This window comes from Panthera onca, chromosome C1 (assembly GCF_046562875.1).
Source record: "Panthera onca isolate mPanOnc1 chromosome C1, mPanOnc1 haplotype 2, whole genome shotgun sequence".
NCBI classification, from domain to species: Eukaryota; Metazoa; Chordata; class Mammalia; order Carnivora; family Felidae; genus Panthera; species Panthera onca.
This window is the reverse complement of record NC_138346.1, coordinates 143,820,836-143,844,839: the sequence shown is the minus strand read 5'-3', so window position 1 is coordinate 143,844,839 and position 24,004 is coordinate 143,820,836. Positions and strand designations below refer to the sequence as shown.

General features: G+C 41.6%; 1 protein-coding gene across 2 annotated transcripts in view; it reads right to left on the bottom strand.

Moving 5' to 3' along the window:
• Nucleotides 1-24,004, bottom strand: part of TGFBR3 (transforming growth factor beta receptor 3) — a 207,880-nt gene that overhangs the window by 168,008 nt on the left and 15,868 nt on the right. For both annotated transcript variants that reach the window (XM_078451688.2, XM_078451687.2), the window contains one exon: nt 13,133-13,315. In XM_078451688.2, the coding sequence (XP_078307814.1) occupies nt 13,133-13,220 (88 nt within the window). In that variant the 5' untranslated portion in view covers nt 13,221-13,315. The remainder of the gene's footprint in view (nt 1-13,132; nt 13,316-24,004) is intronic.

Genomic DNA, 24,004 nt, shown 5'->3' with positions numbered 1-24,004 from the left:
ATCCAAGATTTCCGACTCCCATAACCTCTGTCATGTGGAAATCTTTCCACTTTTTTTCACTATCTAGTGCCACACAGAATTCCAGACTGCTCCACATGCATGGCCGGCAAAATAAACACATTTTGGGGAGGCCCAGAAAAAAGCTAGCAGGGAGCAAGAAGTAAAAATGTTGTTGCATTCCTCTGGATTCTTCTGGTCCAATTTCAAAATCAGAATGACCACCACCTGGGGCCTGAGGCAAGCTCCAGGGCTGCATTAGGTTGCTCATTGCTCTCCTCCACCAGAGATGGCGATGAGGTCCGGGAAGGCAAGTCAGAAAACCTTATAAACCGTGGACAAATAAATAAAAGTTATTTTAAAAGACAGCTTTTCAGGCACAGAGGTTAAAGCTTCTCTGAGTCTTCTCCCAATTTTTAATAAATATAGTGTCAGCTCCTTAACTCTTGACGATATTGGAGAATCTACTGCTAACACAATAGCTGCCCAACATAAATCCCAGGACTCTGGCCAAAGTTGTTCTTGATAATAAGATAATCACTGATGACCCTTTAGCCTGTGCTATAGCCAACAGCACTTGCTGAACCTAGATTAACACTTCTGGGGAAGGTGAAATTCAGCTACATAAAAGCACTGGACGAGGGTGCTTGGCTGGCTGAGTTGGTAGAGCATGCAATTCTTGATCTTGGGATATGAGTTCAATCCCCACAATGAAGGTAGAGTGTACTTAAAAAAAAAAAAATCTCTGGGGTACCAGGTGGCTCAGGTGGTTAAGCATCCAGCTTCAGTTCAGGTCATGATCTCATGGCTCATGAATTTGAGCCCTTTGTCAGGCTCTGTGCTGACAGCTCAGAGCCTGGAGCCTGCTCTGGATTCTGTATTCCCTCACTCTCTGCCCCTCCCCTGCTTGTGCTCGCTCTCTCAAAAATAAATAAACATTAAAAAATTTTTTTAAAAAAATCACTGGACAAGCAAGCCACTTGGCTTAAAAGAGTGACTCCTTCAGTGGGATTTTCTTTGACTCAAATTTTTTTTTGACTGGTTCGGATCTTGGGGACCACGGCTCTGAGGTACACTGCAGACAATGGGAATTGCCTTATTTCTAATCATGATACTCTCCCTAGTGTGCTGTACTCTCTCAAAAGCTTTAAGTGAATTCATAGCTACTAGCCACCAAGCAAATGGTCTCCCTATGAGCAGAAAGTCAGAAAAGAAATGAAGAGCATGACCAACTTAAACAACATGAACCTGGAGTTCTGACCTGTGCATGAATACCACAAAGAAGATAAGCAGAGTGAGAGCTCCACAGTGGTAGCTGGGAGTGATGCTAACGCCTTCAAGTTTGATCATATTTCTCAGGCTGAGAGTGTGATCATAGGAAGAGGAGGGGATTGTTAAAAACAAGGGGTACCTGGGTGACTCAGCTGGTTAAGCATCTGACTCTTGATTTCAGCTCAGGTCATGATCTCACAGTTTGTGGGATCGAGCCCTGCACAGGGTTCCATGCTGCTAGCGTGGAGCCTGCTTAGGATTCTCTCTCTTTTCCCCTCTCTCTCTGCCTCTCTCTCTCTCTCTCTCTCTCTCTCTCAAAATAAATAAATAAATAATAGGTACAAACAAGAAAACAGGCTGAAAATGGAGTCATTGATGCTAAGCCCCACATCACCAAACTAACTGAATCATAGTTCTGGCTCTCCCAGAAACAGAATCTTTAACCAGTTACTCAGGAATTACCTGGTCAGCACTAGTGAGGTAATATGCCTGGCAGACCCCTGCCATCCCCTAAAGAACAGTGACCTTACTACAAGCAATACCCTTATTACTGCTACAATGTCCTTATTCCCTCCCTCCTATCATTTTGTACAGCTCCGTGGAGCTCCCTTCTGTCTGCTAAATGGGATGCTGCCTGATTCATAAGTCAGTGAATAAAACCAATTAAATCTTTAAAATTAAGTGGTAAATAAATACAGTGCCAAGATGTTTAATAAATATCAACAACTTAGAAAATTTAGGGAAATTTTTTTCCCTTCTGAAAAATGTTAACTTTTTGAAGTTCTAGCTTGGAAACTGGTAATAGGAATAAGTAGGACAGGCATCTGAGGGGCTTAGTTAAGTGTCCAACTCTTGGTATCAGCTCAGGTCATGATGTCACGGTTCATGAGTTCAAGCCCCAAGTTGGGATCTGCACTAAAAACGACAAGCCTGCTTGGGATTCTCTCTCTGCCCCTCCCCTGCTCACACACGCATGAACTCTTTCTCTCTCTCTCTCAAAATATATAAATAAACTTAAAAAAAAAAAAAAAAAAGGAATTAAGTAGGAATTAGTGAGGAAGCCAGAGTTTAAAACAGCTAGAGCAGAAATGAGGTGTGCCCAACTTAACACTAATTTTTTTAGCACCGTTTTTAACCTACCTCAACTCCCCCTTTTATCCAGTCAGCTGGTACCATCCTTCATTACCTAGTCTCCTCAGTTTAGTTGCCTGTGACAATGTTCCCAGGCTCCGTGAATCAACAAAGTCTCCTGCCTTGGTCTACTAAGTCACAAGGCAAAAAATAGGAAAAGGCAAAGGAGTTACATGAAAGGAAGAACTGAGGGAAAATTCCTTAATAACTATAATGATTGTGTCAAGGTGTAGCCCCAGCTAATAAAGATGCACCTGGTTTCTATGGGTGCATCACACTTAACAGCTGAAGAGCTAAAGGTGTCTGAGGAGCTCACCCCCTCATACTAATTTCCTCTCCAGCACATAAATCCCTTGGAGCTGAATGAGTTTACTGAAAGGTTTTAAAGGTAGCTGTTTCACAAGCAAGCTAACACCAAACTTCCATTTATGAGTTAGAATTTTCTAGAAAGTGTTTACAGGTTCTGTGTTACAATTAGTCCACTCAGAAAATAGATGACCTATGCATTCAAATGTGGTCCACAGACCAGCAGCATCAACATCATATGGACCTGTTAAAAACGTATAGTCTGTGACCCATCAAGAACTACTAAAGCAGGGGCACCTGGGTGGCTCGGTCAGTTAAGCGTCTGACTTCGGCTCAGATCATGATGTCACGGTTCATGGGTTCGAGCCCTGCGTCGGGTTCTGTGCTGACAGCTTGCTCAGAGCCTGGAGCCTACTTTGGATTCTGTGTCTCCTTCTCTCTCTGCCCCTCCCAGCTCACATTCTGTCTCTATCAAAAATAAATAAATGTTAAAAAAAATTTTTTTAATTAAAAAAAAAGAACTACTAATGCAGAATCTGTATGTTGACAAGGACCTCAGATGATTTGTATGCACTTCAAAGTTTAGAAAGAACTGTTCTAATGTTGGTCTGTTTAGAATTTCCAACTCCAAAAGCAAGGTGGGTATACCCCACTCTCAGGCAAAACCACTATAAATATCCATATTATGAAACATATTTTAAAGTGATTATTTTCTTCACAGGAAAAAACCTGCTAAATCAACCTTAAGCTTAATACAGGTTAATCTATAAAAATGACTTTACACACATTCATTTACTATATAAAGATGGGCACAACTGTATTTACCTCAAACACTAGTTTTGTTATGAGAAGCACTTTTGCAAAAAGTGGTAAGATCCTCAAAATCCATAATCCTGAAATTAAGACCACATGGGGAATGAAAAGAATGAGACGTGGCAATCAGGAGAGTCAGTAAATTGGGAAGAGAAGGTCCAGGCTTTTGAGACCGTGAATATTCAAGAACAGTCATTCACAATGCAAAGAGATTTTCTTTAGATGGTTTAAGATACAGCTTTTACTGTTATGCAGAAGTAATTATTTTTACTAATAGGTTATAGAATAGTATTTCACTGATATGAGATACAAGTCTTTATCCTTTTTTTCCCCCTAAAGAAACACATTAAAATCACAAAATCAGGGGCGCCTGGGTGGCTCAGTCAGTTAACGGTCCAACTCTTGGTTTCAGCACAAGTCATGATCTCACAGTTTGTGAGTTTGAGCCCCACACTGGGCTCTGCGCTGACAGTGTTTGGGATTGTCCTTCTCCCTCTCTCTCTTTGCCCCTCCTTCCCTCATGCTTCCTCTCTCTCTCTCAAAATAAATAAACTTTGAAAAAAGTAAAACTAAAAATCACAAAATCATTCTTAATTTCATAAGCATATCACTCCCAAGGGTCTTCCCTTCTAAAATCTGATCCTGGCCCCCGTCAAACTCTTGCTCAAATATCTCAATAGCCATCAATCGGTAATCCCCAAATGCACCTTCACCCAACAGTTTATTCTCAACACAGTAGCCACAGGATCCTGTTAAAACATCCTTCAGATCATATCATTCTGCTGCTCAAATGCTGTGGTTCTGTCTCACTCAGAGTAAAAACTTTACAATGGGAGCGCCTGGTTGGCTCAGTCAGTTAACCATCCAACTCTTGGCTTCGGCTCAGGTCATGATCTCAGGGTCATGAGATCGAGCCCCTCGTTGGGCTCTGTGCTGACAGCCAGGAGCCTGTTTGGAAATCTCTCTCCCTCTCTCCCTGCCACAAGCCTGTGCTCACACTCTCTCTCTCAAAATAAATATACATTAAAAAAAAAAAAAAGACTTTACAAGGACAACAAGGGTGCATACGCAGCCCTGCACCTGCCCCCGGTAAACTCTTGGATTCTCCATTCTAGCAGCTGCCTGGCCTGCTTACTCCTCTGCTTGAGCACATCAGGCAAACTGCCACATCAGGATCTTTGCACTTGCTTTCCCTTCTACCTAGAAGGCTCCTTCCCCCGAGATAGCCACTTTGCTTACCTTCTGCAAAAATTTTATTCAAATCCTCTTTCCAGTAAGGTGCTCCCTATCTACCTTACTTTATTTTTTTAAGTTTATTCTTAACAATAGCTACATCCAATGTGGGACTCAAACTCACGACCCCCAAGATCAAGAGTCACATGCTCTTCTGACTGAGCCAGCCACGTGCCCCTATCCACCTTACTTTAAACTGTAGTCCCTTACTAACAATCCCTAGCCCCTTTGCTTTTTCTCCACTGAACCTGCTAACCTATGCATAATTCTTTTGTTCCTGGTCAGTCTCTCCTCACTAGAATGTAAGCTTCAGAAGGACAACAACTGTTGTCTATTTTGTTCACTGCTATACCTCCCACACCTGGAATAGTGTCTAGAATGCTCAATAGATGCCTGTTGAATAAATCAGTTAACTCTTTAAGAAACAACCATGTCACGAGGTAGAAAAAACTCATTGTTTCACTACCCAACTTCTCCCCTTTCTGTGCCTCAGAAGCTAGCAAAGCACATGAGGCTTGGTTAGGCAGGTCAAGTTTACTGACCAGACTACATGTCCTTATCCAAACACAGCAGTTATTTAAAAGATGAATGAAAAGGTGAAATGAGGGGTGCCAGGCTGGCTCAGTCAGTGGAGTGTCTGACTCTTGATCTCACGGTCATGGGTTTGAGCCCTATGTCTGAGGTAGAGATATATTTAAAAATAAATTAAAATTTAAATTAAAAAAGAAAAGATGAAACGATCAATGGTGCTCTCCTCTCATTCAAAAGAAAGGGGCAGGTGGGAGCAGGCATTGTGCTTCACCATGCGGCAACAAGAGCACACACACAGACGCATCCCACTGCGAAAACTTGCACAGCAAAGTGCTACAGCAGCTCAGTGCGTCACCGATGGAAACAACAGTCCAGGTGCAACTCTGGAAGCTGGTGCTCTGCTCTCCCCAGAGGCCGGAGGCAGGGCTACCCTAGCATCCTCCTGGATGGGGCAGAAGAGCAGGAAGGGAGCTGTTCCTCCTACAGTTCTAGTCTATCATCTAGACTAGGACTAACTCATCCAAGCATATGAGGACAAAGGGAAGCAATGCAAAGAACTTAAAGCAGTTACACTGGAACTCTTTCCTTCTGCCATAACTACAACTTCTCACTATAAAGTTCCCTTCACTGCCAACACAGAGAATAACTTAAAAAGAAAAATCAATTTTCCTTCGAAGGCATTAAGATTTTCCATACTCTAGGTTTTTTGGGTTTTGGGTTTGTTTCTTTCTTTCTTTCTTTCTTTTTTTTTTTTTGGTAAGATTGCTATGAGTTGGCAGGATAGGGTAGGGGAATAGCTGGCCCTCAGTCCCCAGACCACCTGCTGCCTGGTCCCTGGAAGGAACATTCTGAGAACAAGTGCATTTTTTAAGCCCTCTAGAATTCTGCCTGATTTACAGTGTCCTCTCAGAGAACAAAAATGTGACTATACTGGACTTCAGAATAAATCTTTTTTTTTTTTTTTTAGGTCACTCTGGCAGAGAATGGTTTAAAAAAAAAAAAAAAAAGCGTAAGTCAGCAAGCAGCAGCTCACAGGGATGCTGTGCAGTCCGGGCCAATCTTCCAGGAGGGCCAAGCACCTCAATACCTCAATGCCCATGTGCAGGGCCATCTTAAATGAAGGCCTCATGTTGGAATCCTTCCCAGAACACTCCCTGATCCTACAATGCTTCCAAAACCAGCACTCGGAGCTCAGAGCTCTAGCAATGATTCAAGGTAGCCCCAGAGCATGAAAGATTAGTTATCAAAGCAAACAAGCTGAGAAAGCCTCATTTCCTACATCCACAGTGTGTGAAAGTGTAGGCTCTGAGCAATCAAACAGCTGTGTGGGTACATACAGATAGCTCTGTGCTGGTGGAAATGTTGATCAGTGTTTATAAAACAGACCACTGCCAGTGACCTAAAATAACCCCAATAAATCAAGAATCCATAAAGCAGCGCAGCAGTTATACAGTTTAAGGTAAGGATGCAAAGGAGGGAGAAACCTGGGTTCTATTCACTTGTCTGACATCAAGCCTATGTACAATCTTACTCGTGTTCCTGGTGAACATTTTTCTTAGTCTATGCATAGCTAGTCACCCAACTATCGGCTGGTAAACCATCTTTGCAAATGAAAAAAAAAGTTTTATTGCACATCATGTCATATTCCACCCTGCCCACCCTCCCCAACACACACACCCCTAGTAGATTCAGGGTAAGGGAATCTTTGGGAAACAAATCCATTGTTTACTTGACGACTGCTAAGTGTTGCAGCTTCGTGTGTGTGCATGCACATGCATGTTCGTTTACCATTTCTGTGCAAAAACATGGAGCAGGGGGGACCTCATCGTGCTTGGGTGGGCATGGTACCCCCAAAAAGAACACAACATAAAACACAGGTCACTCTCTCCATTCTGGGTCTTTTAATTACAGTTCTTTACTCTTTAAGATAAATAGAAAGTTCATACCATGGTGAAAGCTGGCATCACAATTGACATCTTTTTCCCTAGATATCCAAAAGAGGAATTAAACTCAAAAGTGGTTATAATAACAACCCGAAAACAAGAATAATCACAGACCAAATCAACTAGCTGGGTCCAGAGACGTAGTATCAGCAAGAGAAGGCCTTGCCAGGTTTGCTTTGGATCTTTAAGTCTATCCCTCCTCTGCCCTCTATATGCTCTGGTGGCCGCCCCCACTGGCACTCTCCCCATCGTCCTGCCATTATGAGCTGCAGCCTCTGATCACACAGGTGGCAGAGAGGAGAAAACTGTGGAAGAGCCACCTCTGCAGTCCTTGGGCATTCATCTCAAGTCCAGGAGAAAGCATGGCTGCTCCTCCTGGACAGCATAATGGAAAGAGCATGAACTCTGGAGTTGATGCCTCTCTGCCAGCTACTACTGGTATGACTGCATAAAAATGACCACTTTAACTTTTATTAAAATTGATTTGTGTCTTGGGGTGCCTCAGCTGGTTAAACCTCTGACCTTGGCTCAGGTCATGATGTTGCAGTTCGCGGGTTTGAGCCCCACGTCGGGCTCCGTGTTGACAGCTCTGAGCCTGGACTCTGCTTTGGATTCTGTGTCTCCCTCACTCTCTGCCCCTCACCCACTCATGCTCTGTCTCTCTTGCTCTCAAAAATGAATAAACTTAAAAAAAAATTTTTAACTGATTTGTCTCTCATTATATATTACATTTTTCTTCTGTAAGGATCAGATGAACAACAGGTGTAGAGCGCCAAGCAGAGTGCCCAGCTAGCACCGTTTCAAGAGGTGCTAAGGGGCGTACTGCCACATAAAGACCAGAAGACTTGTTGGGTGCAGCTTGTCTGCAGAAGAGTGTTGTGTTCTGGTCTGACCAAGAATCAAACCATCTTTTAAGTTACTTTCTCTGAGTCCCATAATCCCTATTCTGGAAATAAAGAAAACAATACCTGCCTACCCCAGGGACTACGGGAATCAAATGAAATAGTATGTAGAAGAGCATTTGAAAACTATAAATATAAAATGACATTACCAATAGTTTAGCCTCCCCACAAGGCTGCCAGCTGGTCCCATTCCAAACTAAGTATTAACCAGTTAATCTCTCTGCTTGCTGTCCCATAGACACAAAGAGTTCAGAGCTTTCTTAGCAGGAAAATAGCTCCAGGCGTGCCTGGGTGGCTCAGTCAGTTAAGAGTCCAACTCTTAGTTTCAGCTCAGGCCATGATCTCACAGTTCGTGAGTTTGAGCCTGCCATCGGGCAGAGCCTGATGAGGAGCCTGCTTAGGATTCTCTCTCCTCCTCTCTGTCCCTCCCTTGCTTGCACTCAATCACTCTCTATCAAAAAAAAAAAAAAAAAAAAAAGAGTAGTAGCAGGAAAACAGCTCCAAATAAAAGCATCTCTATTGTCCTGTGGACTACACCTGGAGCTCCAGGTACACTCAGTAGAGATGAAAAGAAATATTTGCTCAGTAGAAATGTGTGAGCAGATCACGGACAAGCCTCCAAAAAGATGCATCTAGGCACAGAATGGCAACAATGGAAAGAGGGAAACAGCCGTCCCACCAACATGCTGCTGGCACTGAGGCGAGGAGGGTGTCTGCAGAGCTCACCGCAGCAGTGCCCTAGGACCTGGCACGAGGGGCCAAGGGACTGCAGGCAAGTCCATGCCTTCCAACCAAACTATTTCCTTGAATTCCGTGTGCCTCTTTTTCTCATTATTAAGGCTCCTGGAAACGTAGCCCTATCTAACTCTGGCAAACCTTGGAGAGAGAAATTAATTATTTTCAAAAGATGTGTAGTCGAACAATTCTTAAACTGAAAACTTAGCCTTAAGCCCACAGGAGCAAGCATTTATGTTTTTAACTTTCCACTTTTCTTAGAGAGACTGCAGAATCTAAGACAAGGTGCCAAAAACCTAAGATAATTTCTAACCAGGAAGCTTAATGGTCCTCACACAGCTCTTGTTCACCAAGAGCAAGGCCCTCCCTACCCACAGTGCTGTAAGATGACCCAGGAAAAAGAGAGGGGAGGAAAAATATGAGTCTTGTCAAAGCAATCTCTAACCCTAGGAGGCGGCTTGCTGGCCTTTCCTTGCCTCCTTCACCCTCAAACACAGCAGAGAAGGAAAGGCTTTCACTAAAGGCCCAGGCTAATCTATGGAGCTAGAACAGGCCTAGTATCCTGACTTGAGTTCATTTTATGTGTTGTGCTGTTCTCTGCCCTCCCTGGTTAACTATCCCTTCCACTACCAAGAACCCTACAATAGACCTTCACAGTCATGTCAGTGAAATAAGAACGCAAATAAAGATGACCCATTATTTGAGGGTCCTTCCATTCTGATGATTTAGATATCTCTTCTAAGTTGAAAGTTTAACCTTGTCCCAGGATGACTCGTTGGTGGCTCCTACACAGAGGTACCAGTGGAATATTGGATGGGCTGGATTCTAGAGCAAACTGCCCGAGTTCAGTTCAAGTCCCAGTTCTGTCACTTATTAGTTATGGGTCTTCATACAATTACTAACCAAATTGAGTCTCAGTTTCCTCATTTGTAAAATGCAAATTAGGATAATACTAACACCCACTTCATAGGGTTTCTTATAAAGACAAAAGAAATTAGCTAGCAGAAAGCAAGCCCTTGATAAATTATTGGCCTATATGCTAATCAGTTTTGTCTTTGAAGCTAATGAAACCATATTCTCAGCCTCACTTTCTGAAGCCACAGTTTGAATTCTAAGATTAAACAGTATATATCTTTGGCTACATGGGAATGGAAAAAGAGAGAATCCAAACCTCAAAATGAAAACCACAAGCCTCGCTCTGACATTTAAGGCCCTCCACAATCTACTCCCATCCCTCCTTCCAAACAGACCTCCTGCTATGTTCCCGTACCACTTCTCCAGGTCATCCACCCTTTAAAAACACATCGAGCTCTTATGTGCCATGTATCATGCTAGGTATGGTTCCCCCCATCTGGTCAACCCCATGCCTTTGTCTTTTTAGATTCTGACTGGCCTTCAAAACAGAGTTCTAGATCGAGCACATCAGGGCACCTGGGTGACTCAGTTAAACGTCCAACTCTTTTTTTTTTTTTAATGTTTATTTATTTATTTTGAGAGAGAGAAAGAGAAAGAATCCCAAGCAGGTTCCACCTTGTCAGCCCAGAACCTGACGCAGAGCTTGATCTCAGGAACTGTAAGATCCTGACTTGAACCAAAATCAAGAGTCAGATGCTTAACTGACTGAGCCACCCAGGAGTCCCTAAGCGTCCGACTCTTGATTTTGGCTCAGGTCATGATCTCATGGTCATGAGATCAAATTCTGGGTCAGGCTCCATGCTGGATATGGAGCCAGCTTTAAATTCTCTCTCTTGGGGCACCTCAGTGGCTCAGTCAGCTGAGTGTCCGACTTCAGCTCAGGTCACGATCCCGTGATTTCATAGTTCTGAGTTCCAGCCCTACTTTGGGCTCATGGCTGTCTGCACAGAGCCCGTTTCAGATCCTTTGTCCCCCTTTCTCTCTGCCCCTCCCCCACTTGTGCCCTCTCTCAAAAATAAAAAATAAAAAACATTTTTAAAAAAGATTTTCTCTGTCCCTCTCCTGCACATTCACGCAAGCACACACTCTCTCCCTTTCTCTCAAAAAACAAAAAACAAAAAAAAGATGGAGCACATCCGCACATCCACAAAGCTCTCCCTAGCTGCTCCAATCCACCAGGGCTTCCCCTTCTGACCTCTCTGAGGTCTTTTGGCTTTTATTTGGTATTCACCATATACTGATTATTTTGTTGTATGGTTTTATTTTATATACCTAAAGTACAAATGATTCAAAGGAAGGGATGAATCTTAACATTCCTTTGTATGACCCTAAGTGACTAGTGCTGTGCTTTGCACTTAGGACTCAGTGAATATGTGATTTACTGGCTATCAGTATATACAAAACATTTCTTCCTTCTTATTCATTCGTTTAGGCAATAGTTTGTTCAAAAAGGCACCTCTAGTGCTATTCACACAGTTGTGTTCAGTTTGTGAAAATATACTGAGCTACACACTTCATGTGTACATTTCTCTATGTAAACTGTATTTCAATAAAAATTTAGCATTAAAAAAAGGTATCTCTACCTCTACCATTAATCACTTGCTTCAGGTTGCTACAAAATTTGTAACTCTACTATACCTTCAATTTTACTGTAATTCTCAGCAAAATTTTGATTATGTATACAATTCAAAAAAATATTTTACCGATGGCCTGGAAGAAAAAGGAAGGTCTTAACCAAAACTGATTCATTATCTAATACATCAAGGTTATACAGAGTCATCAAACTCACCACTTTCCCATGAAGTATCTTCTTCAGTTATGTTTTTCAGTCTGTTCCAGGCATCAGTGAAAGCAGAAAATTCTGCCTCAAACCCGCCAGGTATGATTATACCTCTTGTCATCAAAACAACACTTTTTTTTTTAAAGGCACATTTTCAATCAAGCCATCTCTCCCTCCCTCCCTCCCTCTCTCTCTCGCTACTACTTTTCAATTAAATTTTAATTAAGATCAATTTTGACACAGAGGCTAAAAGACAAATAACTCTTCAATCATGAGGCAAAATGAAACTGCTTACAGAGAGTGGGCAGTTCAAATTCACACCATCATTTAAAAAACAAAACAAAAAAACTAGCAACTTTCTCCCAAGGTATTTGCAACAAGAGGGACAATCTGCTGTCCAATCCCATAAACCAAGTTCTACAAACTGACTTTCACTCAGCCTGTGCCTCCAAATGACTCCTGGTCTGAGTCTACTGGAGCCTTAACAGCTTCTTACTGGCTTCTTCAGTAGAGCACAGAGGATAAGAGCATAGAGGTAAAACCTGGCTCCTCCACCTCCCAGCAGCACGATGCTGTACCCATTATTTAATCACTCCATACCTCATTTCATCAACTGTAAAATGGGACAAAATAATCCTACCTACCTTACAGTTGTGATTAAGAGAGCTCATGAAATAACATCCTTATTCACTGTTATATCCTGTAACTGTTTAGCCCTGTGCCTGGCTGTAGTGCACACTCAATAAATGGTTATTATTATGATCACTATCATCTCATCTGTAGGTGAATTCAATAGCCAAAACCAAGAGGCTAATCATTTTCCAAGTTAATGCATGTACTCTTGTGGAGACCAGCCACTTCACAGAACTGGTCCAACAAATTCTTTCATGTAGCTCATTATAGAACAGACACAAAGCAAATTACCACAAAATAGGGCAAATTAAGCTTCCAAATTTGTTAAGTAACCCTGACTGGGAACGCTAAGATGTTGGCGTGGGGGATCTAATACTCTTACTGAAGCGACAATGTTCCCACCAAATCTTTTGTTTCTTCTTATCTCCAATCTCATACTCTGATGGCCTCCAGGAAGCACAGTTCTGTACTTTTCCTAAAGTTACACATTAAAATATCTGAATAGACAAAATTAATAACCTCCTAAGCATCTCTGCAGAGATGGAATGTCACCTCTATCTACAAAACCTGTTTATTTTATGATAAAGAACAAAAAGGCTTTCTTGAAATTTTCATTTAGGACAAGAAAAGAAATGTAATCTATGCATGTAACAAAATGAAGCAGGTCTAAACATTAGCATATTTGTTCTCTACCTATCTCACCACTGATGGTTAGTTAGGTATCTACATCGCGAACATGAGAATGTCTAGCACCAGTCTAGTAAAATGTAACACAGGCAAACATACTATGTAATCTGTGGTCAAATATTTTATTTCCTCGAAGAACATAAATACGTTTTGCATAAGCATCACATTTCCTAAATTTTTCCAAACTGAAGAGACTGAGGAAAAATATACCCAGAAGAATATAATGAGCCTGCAACCTATATTATACAACTCACCGGCAGTGGCTACACAGGAACTCAGCAAGGCAAACACGGCAATCACATAGTAAGAAGCCATTTTGATTTCTCCAGAAGCGTGCCCCATTTAGTCACCCTCAGCCGAGACTTCTTCAGATTGTAGACAGACTTTGCAAATCAGAAGTGGCCTTAAAAAATCCTTCTTTCCAATTTTCAAATTGCCTGTAAAAATAAACATATTTCAAGAAGAAAACTTAACGCAGAAACACCTTTTCAAAAACACATTAAAGTGAAATGAACAATTTCTAAGAGTGCCTGGGTGGCTCAGTCGGTTGAGTGTCTGACTCTTGATTTCAGCTCAGGTAATGATCTCACGGTTTGTGGGATTAAGCCCCGAGTCAATTGGGATTTTCTCTCCCTCTTTCCTCACTCTCTCTCTCTGCCCCTCCTGGGCATGTGCATGCTCTTTCTTGTTCTCTCTCTCAAAATAAATAAATAAACATTTAAAAAAAAAGCATTTGGGGCACCTGGGTGGCTCAGTCAGTTAAGCGACCGACTTCAGCTCAGGTCATGATCTCGCAGTTTGTGAATTCAAGCCCCTCGCTGGGTTCTGCTGCTGACAGCTCAGAGCCTGGAGCCCATTTTGGATTCTGTGTCTCCCTCTCTCTTCGCCCCTCCCCCTGCTCAGGTTCTGTCTCTCTTTCCTTCAAAAATAAACATTAAAAAAATGTTTTTTGGTTTTTTTTTTAACTTTTTTTTTTTTTTTAATTTATTCTTGAGACAGAGAGAGCCATAGCATGAACGGGGGAGGGGCAGACAGAGAGGGAGACACAGAATCAGAAGCAGGCTCCAGGCTCTGAGCCATCAGCCCAGAGCCCGATGCGGGGCTCGAACTCACGGACCGCGAGATCATGACCTGAGCTGAAGTCCGACGCTCAACTGACTGAGCCACCCAGGCGCCCCTAAAAAATGTTTTTAAATAAGTAAATAATAATAATAAAAGAATTTCTAAAGGGTGTAAGATAAATTTATCTTAAAACATGCTTAGACAGCACTCCAGGAACTGAAGTGGGGGGTGCTAATTACCTAATAAAGATTTTTAAAGCAAATACTTTTATAAAGAAATGCTTATTTTTGACCCCCCCCCCCCTTTTTTTTTTTAAGTAATCTCTCCACCCAATATGGGGCTCAAACCTGCAACCCTGAGATCAAGAGTTGCACACTCCACTGACTGAGCCAGCCAGGTGCCCCAGACACTTTAAACCTTTGGTTTTATATAATATTTTCAGGAACACAGAAGAAAATCAAGGTGCATCTACAATAGAATATTACCAGTTACGCTGTGGCACTAAAGTAATCAATGACACTTGATATATGAATTTCCTAGTGTCAACAAGGAAATACAAAGAACTCTGATCAGAGACTCAATCTATTGTTATAATGACAGAGTCATTACAAGTACCAAATTAAGATACATTAATAACAAATCTTAAAAAAAAAAAAAAAAAAAGAACCATCAAAAGGAGAGATTCTCATGTCAACTGTCTGACAACATTTTAATAGGAGGAAAGTCTTCCCTGTCTCTCAATCCCCTCTGAGACTCTCTCTCTGATTACTGGACCAGAGGATCCAGAGGTCCTTTCTAACCTTATGCTAACCAGAGCCTTGAAGAACAAGTTTTATGGTGGTTTGTTTAACTTGAATATCCCTCCTATGGCCCTAAAGATTACCTCATTTAGAAGCACCAAATATATTCTCCAGCCCTATATCCTGGCACAACCCACAGAAGTTGTTCAATTCAACAAGCATTTATTGAGCACCTACTATGTTCCAGGCACTGTGTAAGGGCATGGCTAAAAGCACAAAGACCCTGCCTGATCTAGGTGCTGAGCAGATAAGATCATGGAGTTTTCAGGAACCAATTCGAGTAGCTGGGGACTACAGCTTTGTTACCCTCACGCAGGAAATACTATCTACAGAACCGGCTTGCTAACTTCACAGATAAAGCCAGTTTGGGTACTTGTAGATACAGTACAAAAATATAAAAAGATAACGGCAAAATGAGTTTCTAATTAAGTGATCTTAGTTCATGGAATCAAGTGTTCAAGAAAAGATATTTAAAATGGCTCTTTTCAGTAGTAAACTAACTGCCTGTGAGAAGGAGGGAAAGAGGTCGATTGGGGACAGAGGTGGGAGAGCACAGGAGCCTTTTTACTGATTCTCATTTGAGTTTTGTACCATTGGGGTATTGCAGGTATTACCTATCCAGAAATAATAACAATCAGGTCCTAATATCAAAAAGAATTATTTATGTATGCCTTGAAACTAAACTGTTACATATGCAGGAGGTACGGTTGTTCAATTTTGATGTAATATTGTGATTACAAAGAGGCTCCTGGGTGGCTCAGTCAGTTAAGCGTCCAACTCCTGATTTTGGCTCAGGTCATAATCTCAGGGTTCTTAAGATGGAACCCCACATGGAGCTCTGGGCTGACAGTGCAAAGCCTGCTTGGGATTCTCTCTCTCTCTGCCTCTCTCTCTGCCCCTCCCCTTCTTCTGCTTTCTCTCTCAAAAATAAATGAATAAACGTAAAAAAAAAAAAAAAAGAGAGAGAGAGACAGACAGTGATTAAAAGCCCAGTATGAATAGAACATGGATTATGGTAACCGTTAAAAGCCTGCCTAGGTATGAATTTACTCTGTCACCTACCAAATGGGTTATGCTGGGTAGATTATTCTGCATGCATAAACCTATCATATGGGCTATTGTGAGGATTGTGTGTGTGTGTGTGTGTGTGTGTGTGTGTGTGTAAAGCTTAGAACAGCGCAGAGCACATAATAAGCAATCAATAAATGCTACCTGTGCATTACTTTTGAGGGATTTTTATACCTCGATACAGTGGAGAAATTCGGGTGTGGTTATTAATATAATCCTTAGCTACTGTAAAAACCAGTTCAATCTTTTGTTTACTGAAAAATGAACACTTTAACAGATACAAAAAGGAGAGAAGTTAAAGAATAGAATCACTAAAAGAACAAAATTGCCAGTCAAGTAGAGGCACAAGTCATTGTGACACAACGGTCTGTCTCAAAACTGACTAAATTAGGTAATTTTGGAAGCCATGAAATTGACTTCAATCATCCCCTGAATCCAACACTGCTGTCACTGTAATTCCACATTCACCTCAGATGAAATGGAAGTCTCCTCTGTGAACTTAAAAAGTCAATCACGGCAAAGAATTTGTCCCTATTTTTTCCCTTCAAAAAATTAAATTTCCTGAATGGATTGATAAGGAAAACTCTCTCCAGAAGAATATGTTATTTGAGCAAATGCTAAGGGCAATTTTTGCAAAGCAAAGCCTGTAAGGAGATCTGAGGAGAAGATGGCTTCCCAGAGGGTTTTTATGGAGCACATAAACTATAACCAGCACAAGGCTTGTGGGAATATTTAATGAGCATGTGTCACCCCCTACCCACAGCTGCAGAGGGTCTGTGGGACTGTGAGAATTAATCCAGGGGCTTAAACCAGGTCTGAATGAACCTGGGGAAAAGAAAGGCAAAACGTTCTATTAAAAATATAGACTGCAAATTGCTGACAAGAATATTGGGCAATTATTAAAATGCAGCAATTACAGATATAACAGAGCCAAGCTAAACAGTTTGATGCCCAAAGGCAAACCACAGCAAGTTTACACCGGATCTTAAAACATCTCCGAGGAAGTCCAGGACAAGTTGAAACTGCACACTGCTGCTTCTAACAAAGAGGGAGCTTTTCTTCTTGTAGCTTAAAAGTCCCTTCGTAATGTAACTTGTTCAAAAAGAAAACAAACTGCAAAGAGTTTTTGTCTAATCTTCTCAAAGTGGTGACAGGATCCTAAGGCAGAGGAGAATAAAAAGGGAAGCGTGTCATTCCCGTTCTGTGAAACTCCAATTTTGGCCAAGACTTGCACATATCAGCATATAGTTTAGGGATCAGTTCCCCAACTAGAACAATGCTGCATGACTGAGGCTTCTAAAAAATTGCAGATCTGAGGGGTGCCTGAATGGCTCGGTCGGTTGAGCATCCAACTTGGGCTCAGGTCACGATCTCGTGGTCTGTGAGTTCAAGCCCCACATCCGGCTCTGTGTTGACAGCTCAGAGCCTGGAGCCTGCTTCAGATTCTGTCTCTCTCTGTCTCTCTCTCTCTCTCTCTCTCTCTCTCTCTCTCTGCCCCTCCCCTGCTCATGCTCTTGCACACGCGCTTTCTCTCTCAAAAATAAACATTAAAAAAATTTTTTTAAGTTGTAGATCTGAAATAAAACTGAGGAAATAAAAACTCCTCTTTTTTCTGTAAGGTTCTATCACATTCAATTTGTAAAGACCAGACTCACCACCCTGGTTTTCTAAACTCACTGAATCTCTTTGGACTTCATGAACTAAATGCTTCTTTTAGAAATATCAATAAGGTACTCTGCAATCTTGAAAGAACAATGTGGGGTCCACTCATTTTGTTTACATGTCAAAGTAATGTGTTCCATTCAAAGGGTACCAGAACTTTTAGTACCTACAAATGAGCAGAAAAAAAATTCTAAGAGTTTAATGGATTTAAAACACACACACACACACACACACACACACGAATGTGTTACTAATTTTTTTTTTTTTAATTTTTTTTAATGTTTATTTTTATTTTTGAGACAGAGAGAGACAGAGCATGAACAGGGGAGGGGCAGAGAGAGGGAGACACAGAATCCGAAACAGGCTCCAGGCTCTGAGCTGTCAGCACAGAGCCCGACGCGGGGCTCGAACTCACGAACTGTGAAATCATGACCTGAGCCGAAGTCAGCTGCTTAACCGACTGAGCCACCCAGGCGCCCCACTAATTTTTTTTTAAATAGGCTTCATGACCAGCTCAGAGCCCAACATGGGGTTTGAACTCATAACCTTGAGATCAAAACCTGAGCTGAGATCAAAAGTAGCATACTTAACCAACTGAGCCACCCAGGCACCCCTAATTCTTCTAATTTCAGAGTTCCTCTATTTCTGAGGCCATTAAACAGAGCATGCTGCCCCACACTGTCTGATGATCAAATAGCTCTGGCTATATCCACAAGATTATTCAAAATCAGAACTTACAATTAACTTGGAGTGGATCTATTTTTCAATTAAAGGAATTAGCATGCTAGAGATACATCATAGCTTTTAAAATTTTTTTTTTTTACGTTTATTTATTTTTGAGACAGAGAGAGACAGAGCATGAACAGGGGAGGGTCAGAGAGAGAGGGAGACACAGAATCTGAAACGGGCTCCAGGCTCTGAGCTGTCAGCACAGAGCCCGACACGGGGCTCGAACTCACAGACCGTGAGATCATGACCTGAGCCGAAGTCGGACGCTTAACCGACTGAGCCACCCAGGCGCCCCCATCATAGCTTTTAAAGGTAGAAGAGAGCAACATGATTTCAATGATGAAGAGGAACACAGTCTCCAAGCCCAGCACTTGCCCAAAATAATACCGCAGCTTCAAGAGTAGAAACCAGGTCTTCCCATGGCAGGCTCTACCTCCCAGATCCAGATCTGTCACCAAAAACAAGACACCATTTTCTCCCCCTCAATTCTCAATCTCTGAAAACGGTTTTTCCAAGAGAGGGAGAAGCCTGACAGGGCTGCCATCACACACTGGGACTTCCACACTGACATATACCCTCTGTACAAACCATTATGGATCTCAAACTACGACTTGACTTCAGGACTAAAGGTGGCAACTATAATAAATAAAGAATCCATGGTAATGTGGTATGACTCCCAAGCTCTCTGAAAATGCAAAGGGCAAGATGAAGCACAAACATGTGCATTGTCCTATCTTAACACTAAGACTTTGGTCAATGAGGAAAATATTCAACAAATCTGAAGATCTTCAAGACAGAAATATATTGAGTAGAATAAAAAAAAAAAATACCATTGAGTGGAATTTTAAAAAACACCAAAATAACACCTGAGTTTCTGGTCCCTTAAACATGAAATTACTTTTTAATGGATCATTAAAATGTTTCTGGTTGGCCATGTACGTGAATTTTGGGGAGAAAATATACTGCTAAGTCTGTAAATGGTTAAAGAAAAGTTGGTAAAGGAATTCATCTCATGGTTATTCAACATGTTATTCAGGGGATTTAAAAAAAGAGGCAGGATGGATGACATCAATATCTAGCTTGGCAGCTTATAAAAAGGGGTATACAGGATGTAGAAGAGATACTGTTGTTTGTCTGATGACATTTGGATGCCCTTTAAGACCTGTACACAGAGAAAGCAAAGCCACCTTACTGAATCACAACAGCAAGTCTCAGATTTCTCTACTATACAAAGAAACTGGTTAATTCCAAATCCCCATTTTCAGACAGATTTGGCGAAAGGGGGAAAGTTCTGGATTTGGATAAGAACTCTTTGGAATCACATTCAAACGCAATCAACATTCAACAAATACTACAATGAGCCAGGTGCTGTTGAAGATGCCAAGGCTACAGCACTGAAAAAGGAACCAAAAATCCTGCCCTCATGGAGCTTGTATTTAGTAGAAGTAACACCTATTGTGACATTAGGTAAGATATTTAATTTTCTGAGCTTTATTTCTTCCTTCAGTAGGTCTTTAGTTATTGCTTACTCTGTGTCAGGCAACGGGAATATAACAGCCAAGGAACAAGATACGTTCTGTGCCCTCATGGGCTTAAAGTCTGGTGGGATAAACCCACAAATGCTCACAAATTTGTAATTACATGCTATGATAAGAGCTCTAAAGGAAAAGTACCCACAACCTGAAGGATAAGTAGAGGTTTAAAACAGTGAGGTTTAAAAGATTTCCAGGTACGGGAACTATTAAAGGCCCCTGGCACTGGAAGGAAAGAGGCTGCAAAGCCAAAAAAGAAAAGAGAGAGACAGAAATAAGGTTCAAGAAAGGGTTTAAGCAGGGAAGAGTTATGATCCATTGGGTTAAGATTTCCCCCGTATAGGGGTGCTTGGCTGGCTCAGTGGGTAGAGGTTGCAACTCTTAATCTTAGGGTCATGAATTCAAGTCCCACATTAGGCATAGAGTTTACTTTAAAAAGCAGGGGGGAAGGCCTGGGTGGCTCAGTTGGTTGAGTGTCTGACTCTTGATTTCAGGTCAGGTCTAGCCACGCGCTGGACTCCACACTGAGTATGGAGCCTGCTTAAGATTCTCTCTCTCTCCTCCATCCCTCTCCTCTGCTCGCGCTCTGTCTCTGGAATAAAATTAAATATAGAACTACCATATATGATCTAGTAACTCTACTTCTGGGTATACATCCAAAGGAAATGAAACCACTGTGCTAAAGAAATATCTGCACCCTTATGTCCACTGCAGTATTATTTAAAATAGCCAAGACCCTTGGGGCGCCTGGGTGGCTCAGTCGGTTGAGTGTCCGACTTCAGCTCAGGTCACGATCTCACGGTTCGCGGGTTTGAGCCCCGCGTCGGGCTGTGTGTGCTGACAGCTCAGAGCCTGGAGCCTGCTTCAGATTCTGTATCTTCCCTCGCTCTGTGCCCCTCCCCCACTCATGCTCTGTCTCTGTCTCTCAAAAGTGAATAAAGATTTAAAAAATTATAAATAAATAAATAAAAATAATAAATAAAATAGCCAAGACCCTGGAAACAACCTAAATGTCCATCAACAGGTAAATGGATTTTTAAAAAATGCAGTATATATACACAATGGAATACTATTCAGCCAGAAAGAAAGAAAGAAAGAAAGAAAGAAAGAAAGAAAGAAAGAAAGAAAAAAGAAATGCTGCATTTCCAACAACATGGAAGGACTTTGTGGGCATTACGCTAAGTGAAATAACTCAGACATTTCATATGACAGTCTATGAGCTCACTTATATGTAGAATCTAAAAACTGAACTCACGGAAACAGAGAACAGATTGATGGTTGCCTGAGGTTAGGGGTGGAGGAAGTGGGGGAAGATGATCAAAAGGTAAAAACTTCCAGTTATAAGATCAATTAAGTCCTGGGGATGTAATATACAACATGATGACTACAGGTTAACAATACTGTATTACATATTTGAAAGTTGCTAAGAAGGTAAATCTTAAAAGTTCTCATCACAAGAAAAAAAAATCTGTGACTAAGTGAGGTGATGGATGTTAAGTAAACTTATTGTGGTGATCATTTTGCTATATATACACACATATCATTATGTTTTGCACCCTAAACTTACACAACATTATGTCAATTATATCTCAATATAACAGGAAAAAAAATAAAAATAAATAAACATTTTCTTGAGTACCCTATTGAGAATATACTGAAAGGAGCCTAGAGTGCATGGAAAATCCATGGAGACTCCTCGTGGCTGGCTCATCTGGTAAAGCATGCAACTCTTGATCCTGGGGTTGTAAGCTTGAGCCCCATGTTGGGTACAGAGGTTATTAAAAGTAAAATCTTGGGGCACCTGGGTGACTCAGCTGATTGAGCATCTGACTTTGGCTCAGGTCATGATCTCATGGTTCATAAGGTCAAGCCCCATGTCAGGCTTGCTGCGCAGAGCCCACTTTGACTCCTCTGTTCCCCTCTCTCTGCCCCTCCCCTGCTCATGCTCTCTCTCTCTCTCTCTCTCGAAAATAAACATTAAAAAAATAAAACCTTTAAAAAAAAAGACTCTTAGAAGCAGATCACACAAGAAAAGAGTTTTAGATGAGAATGGAGACTCGGTTTCTTCATTTTTTAGAAGAAAATAACCTTCCCTACATAACAGGGTCGTTGCAAGAATCAAATAAGACTGTACGTGTAACAGCATGAAAGCTATCATTATTTGTCACAGCAGGCTATCTCTACCAAAGAGAATGAATCCTGAGGCCTAAGATTAAAGTTCCAACATTCTGTGGCTGCCAGTGGCAGGAAAAGAAGAATTACTTTTGAACTACCTTACACATGGGAAGGAATTCCACATGAAGACTCCCACATGAAGGGAGGCAGGAGGCACGGAGGTTACAAGATGTTCATAGAAGCTGGACTCTGCTCTCCCCGGCACCTCCAGGGCCTGGCCCACCCTCATTCCTGACCCAGAGTATGACCAACACATCTCTGGCCCCAGAATCCTTAGTTACCTTGAGGCTAACCTTCAGCCAGTCCTTAAAAGCCCCTCTGTCTATCCCAAGCACAACAGATCTCACTACCCAAGCAAAATACAGCAGAAAGGGATGCACTTCATACTGCTGTAAAAGACCACGTTTTATTCAAGTTCACAAAGGAAAGATTTTTCACCCACCCTCGCAATATTTCAAGGACAATCCTTCACACTTAATATTTTTGGATTCAAAGATTGCTGTTGCTCATAACTATAAGCTAATTAATAGAGAACTGTACTTGGGGATTCCAAACCTGGCTTACCTAGACATGTTACACTGGACAGCCTCTACCACTCCCTTATCTGACATTCTGATTATAATATGTGAGATAGAATATGGGCATGTTACCTAAAACAATACCTGGCCCAAAGTACATTAAAAATATATGTATACGTGGGGCGCCTGAGTGGCCCAGGGGGTTAAGTGTCTGACTTTGGCTAAGGTCATGATCTTGCGGTCCATGAATTCGAGCCCCATGTGGGGTGCCCAGCTCTGTGCTGACAGCTCAGAGCCTGGATCCTGCTTCAGATTCTGTGTTTCTCTCTCTCTCTCTCTCTCTCTCTCTGTCTCTCTCTCTGCCCCTCCCCTGTTCATGCTCTCTCTTTCTCTCTCAAAAATAAATATCAAAAAAACTTTTTTTAAATAGTAGTCACTGAAGTTTTTTATGGCTAAAATACCCCTAGGCTTTCAAAAAACCAAGCAAACTACTAGTAGTGAGATAATATAGTTTATACCAAAAATCGGTATTAATTTTAGACTTCATCATCTAGAATTCCAAAAAAATACCTCCATTACCAAAAAACAATGACTCCAAACTCAATACAAGATAGGAGTCCTAAAGATAGTCCTAATACTGCAAAGCTGCTGCGAAAGGGTGCTAAAGCCACTCACTACCTCAACAGCACTGGTGTAAGTTTCAGGAATCTGGCTGCAGGGCCCTCCTCAATTCTACCTTACCATTCCCAATTTAGCTTCAGGGGTTTAGCCAGAGGCTGAGGAACTCATGCTGGCAATGGCACCAACCAAGCTGCCTGGAGTGAGGAATCAGCTATCACCAAAAGGGCCTACTGAATCACGAAGTTGCAATTATTCCAGCAAAAGTCAGCACAGCTGAGTATCAGGACACCAGTCAACATCCCTTAGGCCCTAGTAAGCACTAGGCCATTAAAAAAAACTTTTGGGAAGCTACATCTACTAGACCTCCATTAGACTATTTTGTAATTTAGTAATTTACTAAAATATTTTATTCACGTTTATTTACATTCACAGGGATTCTGCAAATAAACGAATTCAGAATAAATACTTCAGCAATAGACTATTCTAGTCTGCTAATTACAATTCAGCACATTTTTTTCTTTCTTTCCACTGACTTCCAATAAAACATTATTTCTCTTAAATGGGGGTAATCCCTTAATAGACAACATTTCAATTATTTAACTGATTATTTGGTAAAGAAAAGGCTCAGCAGCTGAGGCATGTGAAACATTAGAAATTAAAATCCTGGGGCACCTGGGTGGCTCAGTCAGTTGAGCATCCGACTTCGGCTCAGGTCGTGAAACACGGTTCGTGGGTTCGAGCCCCACACTGGGCTCTGGGCTTGCTGACAGCTCAGAGCCTGGAGCCTGCTTCGGATTCTGTGTCTCCACTCTCTGCCCCTCCCCTGCTCGTGCTCTGTGTCACTCTGTCTCTCAAAAATAAATAAATGTAAAAAATAAATAAATAAATAAAATTAAAAAAAAAAAATTAAAATCCTTCAGTAGTCACCCATTGCTGTCAAGAATAAAGACCAAAACCCT